The sequence below is a fragment of the Pygoscelis adeliae genome, unplaced genomic scaffold, assembly GCF_000699105.1.
Source record: "Pygoscelis adeliae isolate BGI_AS28 unplaced genomic scaffold, ASM69910v1 Scaffold155, whole genome shotgun sequence".
NCBI classification, from domain to species: Eukaryota; Metazoa; Chordata; class Aves; order Sphenisciformes; family Spheniscidae; genus Pygoscelis; species Pygoscelis adeliae.
Window position 1 is genome coordinate 5,816,087 of NW_008824932.1, and position 14,925 is coordinate 5,831,011.

General features: G+C 36.5%; 1 protein-coding gene across 1 annotated transcript in view; it reads right to left on the minus strand.

Annotated features, from left to right (window-relative positions):
- DNER (delta/notch-like EGF repeat containing) overlaps positions 1-14,925 on the minus strand; it is an 81,367-nt gene that overhangs the window by 23,824 nt on the left and 42,618 nt on the right. The window contains exon 7 of the mRNA XM_009325120.1: positions 6,289-6,513. Within this exon, the coding sequence (XP_009323395.1) occupies positions 6,289-6,513 (225 nt within the window). The remainder of the gene's footprint in view (positions 1-6,288; positions 6,514-14,925) is intronic.

Here is a 14,925-nt window from a genome sequence, read left to right on the forward strand (position 1 = left end):
TCTTTTTTTTTTTCCCCAAAAGTTCTATATGTGCTATCATATATATTTATAAAGTAGAGGACAGGTGTTAAGGTCTGTACACGAGCTTTGCAGTTTCAAACTCCATACCCCTATGTCTTTAAGAAAGCTGAATGCAAAACTTTGCTGCGATATTTATTCAAATTTCTAGATAGATTTCTTTGCTTTGGGCCAGACAAAATTAAAAAGAATATATTAAATATTTGCATTTGAAATTGATAACAGCAGTTCTATTAAAATAATGGAGTGTAAAGAGGGGAAAAGGTTTAAAGAGGAGAAAGAAACTGCTTTGGGATTCAGGGACTAAATAAACGTTCTCTGAACAGACACAATGGGATCCCACTGGTTTCATGAACCCGGCTCTAGATGAGAAATCCGACAAATGAGCACAAGAATTTTTATCAAGATTAGTTCTTTAACATGGGGTAAGCATGAAAACACAACACAAACTACAGATCTAATGTCCAAACACTGGGTGTTTCTTTGTGACCTGTAAAGGGACAGGTGATAAGTATTAATAATTTGGGTGTGTAAGCATATAATTAAAGATTTAAAGGTAAAGTTTCATGGGCAATTGAAAAGTCACACATATAATACAGAGTAGGTATTGTTGCATAGACTTTTGAATTCCACAGAGCCCTCTCGGCAGACATTTGAAAAACAAGTATATTCAACTTAGAAATAACTTACACATTTTTTTTCCCTCCATTCTGGAAATGGGAACATTCTAAATTATTAGACTGCGTTCCAAGTTAACTTACACAAATTAGCTTTTCTACACAAGCCATTAGACGTTGTAGGTTATACATAACAACGCGCACAATGAAAGCCAACACACAAAAAAATTGGTAGTAAATGCCTGGTTGTGTGTGTTCCGCAAATTGTGCAGACGTGCAAGTATAATAACTATCCTTTGTCATTCTTCAAATCTGTACACTGGCCAAAAAAAGCATGGAAACCAAACTGCCTACCGAGCAAGGAGACTTTCACAGACCTTGGGCTAATTGGAACTGTTTAAAATTCCTCTCTTGTTTAATTTTTGAGGCAGAAGTAACACAGATGAAAATCCAGCTGACACTATGCCTGCTAGTAGAAACAGTGCATAAAGGAAGGATGGCATTCCGGTCACACATACAAGCAAAACTCTGCAGCGCTTTGCTTCTGTAATAAGTAATTATATCCTCTGTCAAATACCTCAAAAAAAAGAACGTGGCACCTAGAACTGAACACAAAAAAATAAGGGGCAGGTTCTAAAGTTTTTGAAACAGTATGTTTCAGATATACCATATAACCAATACAGAAGAGTGCTCTAAAATGTCATTTAATAAACTTACCATTAATATATCTAAAAAAAAATAACGTATATGAATTCAGGGACATGCCTGAAAGTGAAAGACTCTTGTACAAAGAAGTCAGTAGTCTAGGAGCTGGCACACTGACACTGAGAGCCTGCAAGCCAGAAAGCCTCAGGGCCAAGAGGCAGAGATCATTTCTTTCCTATTAATGTACGGTAATACCTTTATGTAGTTCAGTATGTTTATTATTAACCCTTGATAATGCTACTAAGCTGCACACAAATTTTATTCATCCACTTTACAAGTAATTGTGACAGAGACCGTCAAAGTCTCTGCAGGCAAAATTGTAAATAGAATCCAGCTTTTTAATATACCAGAGATGTAACTCATCCACTCTATCAAACTGCTTTTTGATGAAGATACAAAAAATGTGTTAGGCCGTGCTCTATAGTCACTACTTTAGGGGGTTTTTTTAGGAATTGGTACATAGGAATCCTCAAATTTAATTGCTCATCTGCCTTACACTCAGTAATTACTCAAACCACTGGCAAAGCGTGTATTATGATGCCTTCCAAATGCTGATCTACAAAGAAGTTGACTCCCTTTTATCTACAGTGCCTTTAACTCATGAGGAAAAATCTCTGAAGGCAATTGGTTCAAATGCTACTAGTAAGATTAAAAAAAAAAAAATTTAAAAACCCCATGATGGTACCTTCGTAACAATGAAAAGGCATACCAGAAGAAAACAAACAATCCTGACTATTCCTACCTTGCTACCACTTAGGTGCAGTTCTTTAATGATCTTTTGAAATAAGTTATCCAAGATTTTAAATTATTGACAGATTAATGACAAACTCTCGTAATTTGGCCTTTAGTTCCACCTTGATATGAAGCAAGTAATATTATTTGTAGAGGGAAGTCCTTCTAAAACAAGTTGTCATTTTTAAAAGTGAAGTTTACAGCAGTCTACAAAATTTTTGGAAAAAAGAAACTGTTTTTTTAAATACTTCCCATTAAATTTCACACATGGAGCAACACAAAAGAGTTCAATTAAAGAAGTACCATATATGGTCTTGAACGCAGCCTCTATGGCTTCTCATCTGGCTAACTTTTAAATGCACAAATATTATTTAAATAAAAATAATTTTGCATAACATGAGACGTGTCAGACTGCTTTTAAGTCCTGTGCGACATACAATTAATTTGAACAAACCTAACCAACAACTTCTCATCAGGTGTAGGTGACAAATTGCAGAAAAAAAGCTTTTATCTGTCCAAGAATATCTAACTAGCTTTCTGTTGTTTGAACCACAGGCAAAGAACGTTCTGAAGAAGATTAAAACTCCTCCCGTTTCCCTGGAAGAAGAAATGCCTAGTTTTTCCTACCATGGACGACTCCGGAAAGGTCACTCATGCTGGACAGCTCCCGATACTCCAGTTTGGAAATCAGATCCCTTTTTATACCAGAAGTTTAGAAGAAAGTTTTTTTACATTTTTCAGTCATACATTAAAAACCACTTAAAGCTCAAAACATATTGATACATTTTGATCACTTTCCTTGTTGCCCAGAGTTAGGCAGCTCCTCATCTCAATAGCTTCTCCATCCTCTGCAGAGATTTTTCTTGACCATGCCCTAACTGCTTGTACCGTTCAATAGCTAGAAAAACAGCAGTTTTCTGTTACGAATCCGAACAAGTTAACAAAACACTCGCTAGCCAATCAAGGAATAGTTGATGCTACCAAGTAACTCTCATATTCCTACTTGCTGAGCACTTTTTTTCCTGTTTTTCCAGATTTATTTTTTTTTAACTTCAAACCTTTTTTTCCTGTGCACTCCCTCTGCTATTTAGTCCTTCTGGGGGCTGGGTGAGGAGAATACTATCCAAAATGAAGGGCTAAATATTAAACTATTAAATTCTCAGTTCTAAAAATGAATTTATGAAAACAGCACCTAGCAATTTCAACTACCTGCAATCAAAAAGATATTTTTGTTAGACACGGAACTAGTTATCAACTGATATGAATTGTAGTTTGTGCTCTCGATAAGAGAGGATATGCTAGCTCTATTTAAATGTGATTAGGCCTGTTGCTCTTCATCTCAATACCCAATTCTTTTCTCTAAGGATTCCTCTATTATGCAAATGAACAGAAAAGCAATTAAACACTTCAAAAAGGAAGACTGAAAATTTGTAATGAAAGAATTATCATCTTCACCTCCTGAGATATATAAAACAAACCAGATGTTGGGAAATACTCTTCTTCATTACATAACGCCATTCTTCTGTTCAGATGAAAACTGCCCACACCATTCACAGAAACATCTGAGCTGAAAACATTTGAGGCCACATAAACATCTGGACCTCTCTTGCCACAAAAATCTACCCACCCTCTGGTTTCTGAAAAGTTGCAAGCAGAAGAATTGAGGATGCTTCCTGAAAAACTGTCCATAAAACGGAGGCTTCTGGGATTTTTTTGTTAAATAAGTTAATACATCTCAATGGTTAAAGCTCTTACATGAGATTCTTATAATCCTGCATGTATAAACTCACATCTGCTGGACGACAAATGAATTATGAGATAACACTACTATGGTATTGTCTGCATTTCACTTTCGTATTTTTCTCCTTAATAAAGAGGTATGTACTTTGATTATAAATCAGTCAAATCCAAACTACAAATTTCCACCAGCTTCTGTTCATTTCTGAGTACCTCTTCAAAAACCAACTTCTGATGGTCCTTTCCTTGTCTCTAAATAGCAGTGATTAATCCTCACACCTTCTAAAAATGCTGCATTAGTAGATTTCATTGCAAACTCCCCATATCCACAAATAAAACTAATCCATTCTGGTGGAGAAACAACTCAACACAAAATGCACAGAAGGTTAGTGTTTTCTATACCAGTTAAATTCAGACCTATCGGAATCAACGTAAGAAAACTAGACAGTCTAGAAAAGTTAGGACTGCTCATTGAGCCGAGTTCCTAAAATTACCTTTTTTCAACAGGCTTTATAAAATTTAATCAAAACAGATTTCGCTGTTATATCATGCTCTGGATCAGGACAACTGTATTATATATGCACAAACTTTGTAACTGCACTAGCCAGTTGTCTAGCCTATTACTAAAAGTATCTTCATTCCAAAAAATCAAAACACACTGCAAGAAGAAAATTTCAGCGATAAAACTGTGAAGCAACACAACCACGTTGTGGCCTCCCTCTCAGGATAGCATACATCGGTGAGAATCTTGCCACACAACACGATGCCTTACGCTGAGGTATTCATAACGCTGAAACCTGTTCTTACCACATTTATTGATTTAAGGAGTGGTGGCTTATTTTCAAAAATCAATCCATTATTCCTACAGAGTGATGAAAGCTTTCATCCTGAAGCAGTTTCAAACTTCACTCTCAACATCTGGAATTTCCTTGAAGATCGCATGCATCAGTTACTGAAAGCAACACTTTGAAGTGTGCGCTCAATATACCGTCCAAGACAAAGACATTAGCTGGTAATTCTTGTGTCTTCAGGGATCGCTCTTCAGATGAGATAGCAGTTTTATGAGCTACAGAATCTTAGATAAAAGCTCACTCTACAAGGAAAATAGGAGAGTTCTCTACGTTTCACCTTGCTCTAAAGCCATAAGAAGCAGAAGCAGCAAGCAGTGACATCTTTCTTCCTCAAAATGCCAATAATACATGAAAGTCAAATTAAACAGTTACTTTACTTTCTTTTTGTCCTAAGCCTCGCTATCCTAACCTGAAATGTTCTAGGAACGGATTGTGGGCTTCTGTCTTGGGAAAAAAAAAGGAGAAGCTTCTTTTTGGAAGAGAAAGAAGCTGACTTCTTTCTATGCACAGGCTAAAAAGAAAACATCTGGATGTGGCATATACTAACGTTCAGACTCACCACCCATAGGAGTACTTGCCTACTTCAGGCAAAACCTTTGGGATTGGTAGGACACCTCCACATCCTGCTAACTCAGAAGGAAGGAAAGAGAGCTGAAGAATTGCGCCTGGGTTCCCACAAGGCAAGGCAATGCAGCAGAGAGAAGGTATTCCTCTGAAAGGAACTTTGGAGAACAGCGTGCATGTCACAGCACTATGTATATGCAGAGCTACTTAACTACCCAATAACACTCCTTAGCTTATCCCTTGTACACTGGGGATTTATTTCCCCCTTAACTTCTGCAGTTTTCCACTTTATAGCTCTATAGGAACAGACTTTTAAAAAAAAAAGTGCCAGAATTATTCAAATGAAAACAAAGATTATTGGTAGTGGGTGTGCAGCACGTGGTATCAGTCATTTTAACTGCTACTTCACCTATTAATTATGATTGCTAAAACGTATAAAGGGAGCCATAAGCACTCCAATATTGTGTTACATTGGTACAAGGATGCAAAAAAATCTAGAGCTAAGCAAATGCAACCCAGACACCATTGCACTGTTAGGCTATATTATCAAACAGTTACCAGCTGAGTCTACTAGCTATACTCACCTAAAGCAGTATCACTGGAACTTCGGAAAAGAGATACTTTATGTAAACATGGATAGTAGAACTAAACCCTTTGGGGTAACCAATTTTTTTTCCTTCTCTACCTTTGTTCAGCTACCTTGTTCGTTTCCACTCCTTCCCAAATCATCAGTGTCACATTTTGCATTCTCTCTACCAAATTTTGTAATTTCAATGACACTGATACCTCACCTTAAAAAGATTTATCCTGCAGACTACGGTTTATAATACAGCTGTAGATATCAACCAAGCCATATGGATCTCAGTGGGTATTTTCAGTGCTCACTCTGCAATTTTTGATTTTCCAAATGTAATGTGTAGATTCCTATCATTATTCTAAACAGATAGAACATCTGCTCAATGTTTTATATACTGAAAAGAAAAGAGGAAGTGATTTTAAACTATATATTGGAATCTACATATAAAAACATTAGAAGATTCACAAAACATGTAACTGGTACAAACCAGGGATACAGAGGCATTTGTAGCTGGTTCCAACACTGCGACAAATGCCATGTGCACAAGGATTCAGAGCGCAGAAGTCAATCAGCTGAGCACATGTAGGTCCTGTAAATCCAGGACTACAACTGCAGGAGAAGGCAAGTCTGTCTGCATAACAGGTTCCATTGTTCTGGCAGGGAGACGATGCACAAGGGTCTATTTTTTCTTCACAAGAGGTTCCTAAAAACCCTAAAAGAAATAAATGGTTTTGATAAGTAAACATTCTGGTATGCATACAATTTTAATAACTAAAGCAAGTTAAAAGTAAGCCATTGACATATCTATACCATTTTTTTATTCTATGAAAATTACAAAAATACAGGCTTCCTATATATATTAAACTCTGATTTTACCCATAACATGGTATGATGTAAGATGTTTCAGGTAGAATCACACTATCATATGATTAAGGCAGTAAAGTGCAAAAATATTTGTTGAATCTGAGAGTGCTTATCCACTTTATGAAGTGTATCTGGCTAGAAAAGCAGAAGACATTTTCTAAAGAGCAGGAACAGACTAGCCTGGAAAAAAAGAAAAGCCAAAACTGACCTTTTTTTCATTTCTGTTAATGCATTTGTTAAGAATAACAACCTCTAAAGCAGCACATGAATTCACCTGAGCGTCAATAATTTGAAAGATTAACTTTTACAAGAACGTACTTCTTATTAGCAGGAGAGACAATGATTTCTGGAAGCAACACCATGTCAAAAGGAGACATAAAGAAAAGGATATCCTCGCAAGGGAGTTGTTTTCATCAGATGTAGGAAATAATAACATTTGAACAAATTGCGGTATACTAACTATAGTTTTTAATCACATACACATATATCACATACATAGCAATGTGAGGCGTGGTTATTGTACCTGAAAGCAAGTCAGAAAAGAATACTTAAATTCTAGCACCCCTCCAAATAAAAGAGCAAACTGTCCTTTCCATTCAACTCTAATATTTTTTTATGAGTATTTCATCCATTCGTACAGACCACCACTTTTCAGGCTCAAAATTCCCCGGAATATCTTACGTTGTAGAACAGCTCTTAATATTACAATACACTAATCACCTGGAATGAGAAATTAGGAGCAAATCAGGCCAGCCTCCACTCAAAACCCGTCAAGCCAGCTTTACCAATCTACTCTAACAGAAAGTGTAAACCACTGCAGTTGTGCCAGTCTAAAAGACAAAAAACAGGCCACATTGCTGCTGCTACCCAGGAGACACTAGCCACATTTCAGGCACCAAAGAAAATAAGTAAACGCATGAAAAACTATTCTAGGATTTGAAAAATATTTAATCAGAAAGAAAGAAAAACAAATTTACCAAAAAAAAAAGCAGCAAACCACAAAACATGCCTGATGGTGAGAGAAAGGACCAAGACGGAGGAGATGTCTCTGTTGTATAGCAGCCTGCCAACGGCTCGGAGCATGAAACCAAATAAAGACAGGGGACACTTTGGATTAACAGTCAATATTGAAATCTTATCCCTGATGGAATGAAGCAGATTTTTGACCTTACTTCTATAGTTTTGGTATCTATAAAGTTTTGCTGCTGGATTAAAAGCAGTTGATGTATTAGAACTGAACCCCTATATTGTATAAAGCTTATGATGAATACCAAAATTGAGACCAAATACCACATTCAATACGTACTTTACAGCATCTCATTATGTTTTACTGACTCATTAAATGTTTTTGTTATAAACAATGTCATTCCACATTTCAAGCAAGGTACAATTCATCAGGAAATAAGTTTCAGTTAATTTTGACAGATGTGTTACTTTCGGGGCATTTTGATTTTCTTTCTTTTCTAATTATTCATGATTCACATTCAGGTGAGTTAAACTGTAACTTTGTTTAACTGCAGTTCTAGCGCTGTAATCATGGGCAGCAAGTCAGGAGTTGGCATTTCTGAAAACAAGCGCATAGGAAATAGATTAATTTACATTTTAAAGCATAACAAAAAACCCCAAACATTTACTAAAAGGTTCAAATTCTACAGTTTGTTCTTGATCGATTAGATTTGTTGGAAACCTGGGCCAGAAAGATTGAGTGAACTGAGCATAGTCTGTCAACTTGACTGAGCTCCAAGACTTGAAGAGTGAGGGCTGAGATAATCAGCCTAAAGATGTTGATGTTTCCAGCATGCACCAAAAATAAAATAAAATTTAAAAAAAAATTAATAGCACCAAAAATAAAATAAAATTAAAAAAAAATTAATATCCTGAGGGCTTCCTCAAGGAGACACACTCCAAGTTTTATAGATCCACAAAAGCTCAGTGAACTGCATCAGAAAGAGGGGGAAATGGATATTAAACACAGGTGAGTAACCCACACAGAGCGTACTTAGATTATTGTAACTAAGAAAAAGATGGAAAGGCCACAACTGCCCTGTGAGTTCCAGACAGAATTAGGATATTCTTGGGCACTGTTAGCAGCAGGATTTTAGTAGCAACCCTCATAATATTAGGTCCTGGACAAATGACTTAAAAAGCCATGTTGCCCTCATATGTTCATAAATCTTATGCCAGACCCATAGAATGAAAAACAAAGAAAAAGTAATCCAATTTAAAAAAAAAAAGCTAATAAAAAAAAAGAAACAACCTACAGATTGAACTTTTAACAGTTTAGTCATAAGTAACTCAGCAGCAGACCAGGAAAGAAAAGCAAGTCTGGCAGGGCACAGGCAAAGAACAGAGGCAAGAGCCTTCTGCCCTCTCCATTTTTCTATCCTACGGCTCAGATTGCTTCATGGGCTTTATCAGGACCACCTGCACACCAGTGTTGAAGAGGGAGAGCTTAAAAACAGATATTGTCGAATACTATATTACAGGTCCCTCCTGTAGATGATAACTGCATAACCATCAGAAACCGAAAAGAACGGAAACTGTAAAACCAAGAATCTAATTCCAGCAAGGGTTTGCTGACAAATTCAAAAAGCCTGTACTGTTATCATAAAATCCTGGACAGATTTAAAAGAATCTGCAAGGACTTTTAACCATTACCAGGAGGAGATCCGCCAATGAGTCCGGCGAAATCTCTACACTAACTCTGAAACCGGATTTAAAAAGATCAAGGAGATCTGAGGTCACACAATGACACTAATGCTGCTTCACTACAACCTTTGCAATAATCTTCCCTACAAAGAGAAGCTTACTGGCAGATGGCTAATGTTTCAAGTGACAAAGCACTTCACGAACATATGCAGGTTTAAAATATACTAAAACACATTGCCCTCGCGCTATCTTTGCCTGCGCTGTGAAATGTGTTTGGTTGATTCTGGAAGTTTAAATCTTATGTATGAGTGAAATATCCAAAAATACTCAAAGCAGCAGTAGTTACACATCTAAATTGCTATTCTGGCATTTCTAAATGTAAATTTAAGTCCATGTCAATAAAATTCTTGAAAACAAATAATGCAAATAATAAACTTAAAAATCAAATTTAGAGGTGCACTGATTCAAAGCAGAATAAAACACTGTAGGAAAAAAAAATTAGGGTTATTTATGTGCGGATAAATGTCCCCTGAATTGCTTTTCAGCCAGCTAACACAACCCCAACCCTGCATCTAGGTCATTATTGGTGTAACAGGGACATGAGTGAAATGTAAAGACTACTGGTGATTTGAAAGATCTGAATGCAAAATTGTCCAAAGGAATAACACGGAAGGTAAAGGGGAAAAGCAATATTAGAAAAGATTTATACTGCCAAAAACCACAATACAATATTTGTGCTTCTACAGATCAGACCATTTGGCTAGTTGTCAAGAAGAAAAGAAGTAGTAAATCAGGTGATATACTTCATATATTGCCATAGTCCTCCAGGGCAATGATAGAAACTAGATCAGAAAATGTTTTCAGAGATAGAAAAGCTCTGGATAAAAGCCAGATTTCTCCTCACAGTGGGATTTTAATTACTTGGCTATTGAAAGCAAAAGAGCCATGTACAAATCAAGGAAGCTAAACATTATCTGAAGATACTGTACAACTGCTTTTTATACAGTCTGTGGAACAACCAACTTGCCTGATTGTTAGACCTAATTCCAAGAATTACACAAATGTGAAAAATTAAATCGGTGAATTGCTAGGACTAGGGATTACAAAATCTTTAGATTTTAAATACAGGGATAAATATTAAAAGAAATACAAGCAATTTATTGTTTTCCCTATAGAAAATTGTTTTATGAGGAAATACAAGATGTCTGATGGAATTTCACCAGGATTCTGTAAAGGGTAAAAAGATACTCATCATAAGGAAAAAAGAAATCATTAAAATGTAGTTGTAAGATTTTTATTAAGATTCACCCTAGCTAAGTCTTAACAGATAAAGATGAACAGAGGCTAAACCCGTTAAAGCATTAAGGAGAAGTCTATTAAAAATAGCAGCAATTTGGGAAGATGCCGGGTAAAAAAATTAGATTAGCAGAAAGAAACAGAAACTAAACAGCCATAAAAAATTTTTAATTAACAACAAAACGTTCTCCAGGTAAATTAAACTCTCTTATGGTAATATGAAGAATTCTGCATTCTCTAATCACCAGTAACCTTGGGAAATCTTCCATATGCAACAGCTGTGTGACCTAGTTTCCTGGAATCAAGATAATAAACAGGTTTATTGTACATAAACCTAAAGAAGTTAGAATCACATCTGCAAGATATAATATAGAAAAAGGCTTTTACATGAAAAATGAAGCCCAGAAAAAGTGAAGACCTGGACACTTAAACTATTCTTAATCTAGGCAAATAAATTCTCTTCTGTCAGTCAATTAAAATTCGTGGTGACAAGGTACATTTTCTAGCTGCTATTGCAAATCAACACGTATGAATCACAACTTAGCATCTTCTGTAGCTGTCAAACTCTATTTTTTTAAACCACAGAAACCACAATAAGAGGATTCATAAATTTGCTGCTTTTCAGTATTTCCAGAAATACCTGCAGGTATTTCAGGGCACTGTTGCTCAGTGTGTTGCCCAGCTGTAGTTACCTGCAGCTAGTCAAATCGTCAACAGTAAAATAATATCAGTCCTGAAATGTGAATTTCAAGTAATCGATATGTTGAACTCCAAATCATGATACTGTTTTCTCTCTATCTCCTTCTACAGGATGGCTATGAAATCCATTATTGCTACATTTTTCAAAAATGTATTAATCTGAATTAAAAGATTTCTGCCACTTCTGTCAGAGCAGGTGACCTCCGCATAGAGAAAGTAGAAAAATCCCAAGAACCCAAGCCAGTTTCATGTGGTTGGCCAGCTGAATACTTGCTGTTTTTATCAAAGATTAATGTTTTCCTATAACACTGAATGCAGTTCATCTGTACACATCCTCAGGACATTAAAATCGCATGTAACAGAACTTCAGAAACACCTCACAACAGAAGTTTATTTCTTTGTTGTAACAACTGATCGGCGCTTTGCTCATTATTATCTAGCTTTGTTCAAAACCATATTCCACTGCTAATTTATTTTAATATTATCTTAAGAGCAAAATTAACAAAGGCTCTCCAAATGTTTAAAATATGTAAAATATACATATACACACAAGTACCAAGTCTCTCCTTCTATCAGCTTTACAAAATCTGCACGTGTAAGGAACAGATTAGTGACACTTGTATTTCTTCACCACACGATCAGACAATTTCCATACACCTTTTTTTTTTTTTTAAAACTTTTGACAAGGATTTCAATGAATTTAATAGCTACATAAGTAAGGATAACTAGCTTCTCTATCACTGAAACATTTATTGTAATTACATTTGCTTACTCCAGCCAGCTTTTTTTGTGTTTCTAATTATTATTTGTATATTGAATTCCCCTTCAGGGTCCTTTGGGAATTTACATAACTTCTCAGTGACTTAAAGAAAATTAAGTAACCAAATTTATAAATTGATGAGCAGTACCCCATTCGACTCAAATAAAATGAATTAATATTACCGTCAATACAGTAGTATGTTATACATTACAATAATTGGAAGAAAATCAGAGGAGATATTTAAGAGTGATATGGGTATTTATGGAATCATTTTGAATATAAATTTCAAATATCCATATTCAGGTTGGCAGATGTTTACTACATGTAGGGTTTTAGAATGTCTAGAGATTTCTTTGCATGATCATTTGAAGGTAATATTTGCTAAATGTATGTTTATCATCATGAAACTTTAAAGAAGATGATCAAAGATCCTTACCCCATTGTAAATAAGTACAACATCCCAAACATCCTTTTCACAATAATAGGGAGTCAAAATTTTGAACAAATTCTTCAGTTTTTAGTATTGCTTAAGCTTCTTCACTACAAATTTGAGTATAAAATCCAATTTCCTTTTTAGTACAGGTGACTCAACACTTTCAGATAGCCATTTATTTTCTGACATATTTTGGACATTAAAATCTACAATGCATCACACAGAAAATGGAATCTGCAAGCATAAAGAAATTTTCTTTATTAGAGGACCCAAGACAGTAAAATTGTCTAAACAATACTCATGAAATGTTCATATCTGATCCAGGATGCTTTTTCAGCGCCTCAGATCTCACCTTCTGTAAGTTACCACATGCTTCTTTCATGAACCACAGATCTCATTTGTAAAAGAAATGCACAATCTCAAAATCATTCCTCATTGTTTCCATCTCATTCCTTTTTCTGCCATCTTTTTCTTTTCCCTTTGTGATACTTTCCATCTTCTCTTATCCTTTTCCGCCTAACCACATTATATCTCCAGTCTTTTAGTTTCTACACATATATAAGCTCCTTGGCTACCTTTCCCCCACTGTGCTGAATTAGCACTACAGAAAGAAAGGCCTCTTCTCAACAAGCAATTACTGTTAAGCACAGCAGGAGAATAGCAGCAGAGCAAGAGACCTCACTTAAATTAGAAACCTATCATGGGGTTTTGGTAGGGTTTTCTTAAATGGAAAATTTGAGGACATGCTAAAAATACCAGATCTGCAAGTTATTGCATCTGCAATTTTCAATTAACTATCCTTTGTTGTATTTACAAAAATAACCAAATCTCTTCAAAACCCAAACAAAAGCCTCTCAAAATGCACCTCTATGAGAGGATAATACCTCAAAAGAAGAAAGAAGAATCATGGGAAAGGCAGTCATTAGTAAATTTAGACAACAGATTTTGTTAAATCAACCCTTGCTTTCCCTCCACAAAACATCTGAACTCCTGAGCTCGTTGGCGTTAGTAGAACTTCCAGAACAAGATGGAAAAGCAACACTTTCATTACCGAATACGCCCATTAGGCTCCTCCGGAGCAATAGCACTGGCCCTTGCAGACAGACCGCGTCACTTCTGCGCCAACGCTCTCCCCTCTTTCTGGCGAGGGCGTAGGTAGGAAGCACAGCTACGTAACTTCATGGGAAGCATTCGCTCTTTGAAACAACGGTCGTTATTAGGGAGTCAGGGAGAACCTTTGGGGCTGCTGTTGAGTTATCACAGGCTCGCTCAAGGAGAGCAACCATGCACACAAGATGGCATTTGTTCCTGCAAGCCTAAGAATGATTTTCTCATGTCCAAGGGACTGAGAATCAGACACGGTGCACACAAGACTATTCTTTCGAAGGGAAATAACCCTGGGTGGTCCAGAAAGTGATTCCTGAAACTTTCTATCCCCTCCAAAGGCTTTTTCTACATTGGAAATAATACAGGTCAATGTACAAAAACTGATTTTAACAAGGGTTGTAAGTGTATTTCAGTGAAGTTATTTTCTTGTGTTGCCCCAGTGCTTTTTGAAAACATTTATACCATGTGAGCATGTTAGACATATAAATAAGCAATCAGAGTAACAGCTCTTTCCCCAATTCTGTCCTCGCTCTATAACACTGCTGTTCTTGGAAACATGGAAATGACACTGGGAGACTAGAACTGGTAACTCTGCACAGCACGTTTCAGACAGGTGACCCAAAAAGCATGTTTGCCTATCAACAAAGTCTATGAACAGAGAGGTACTTCTTGAAGTTGCTAAGTAATTGTAATTTTTTTTTTTTCTTTCCTCTGGAAGGGTCAAAAAGCACATTGCATCTTTAAGGAAAGTCTAGAAACCATAGAAACACGCAAGACTCCAAGCAGAAAAGGAGCACAGGTTTGTAACACACAATAAGAACAGAAGCACCAGCAAACAAAAATACCAGAATACTGAGAAAATGGTACCAAAGCAGCCAGAAGGAAAAAGAGCAAAGCATATAGCCTGAATACTAAGACACTACAATGGCAGCGCCAAAATAAGCCTACTTAAAGCAGAGCACGCAACAGAAACAATTGGAAACTTATCAAACACAAATACGGATCAGTGGCAAAGAAAGGAGCAGAAGACAAATAATCAAGAAACAAAGCAGGCAACAAGACTGTAGGACCAAGTGGCATAACACAGAGATAGCCAAATACGAGTAAAACTGAGAAAAGAGAAGCGCTAGTAACTTGGTTCTGCTGCAGCAGAAAATCCGCGGTCAATAACAACGCCGCCCACCAAGCAGTGGCCCATCAGCTAACCTCTCCATCGCTCCCTTTGGGGAGAACAGCTCTGGAGGGAGACGAAGGGAAGGTTTTCCTCTCCTGTGCTCCAGGTCTCCCACAGGGCACAGGGGGAAGGGGGCCGGGCC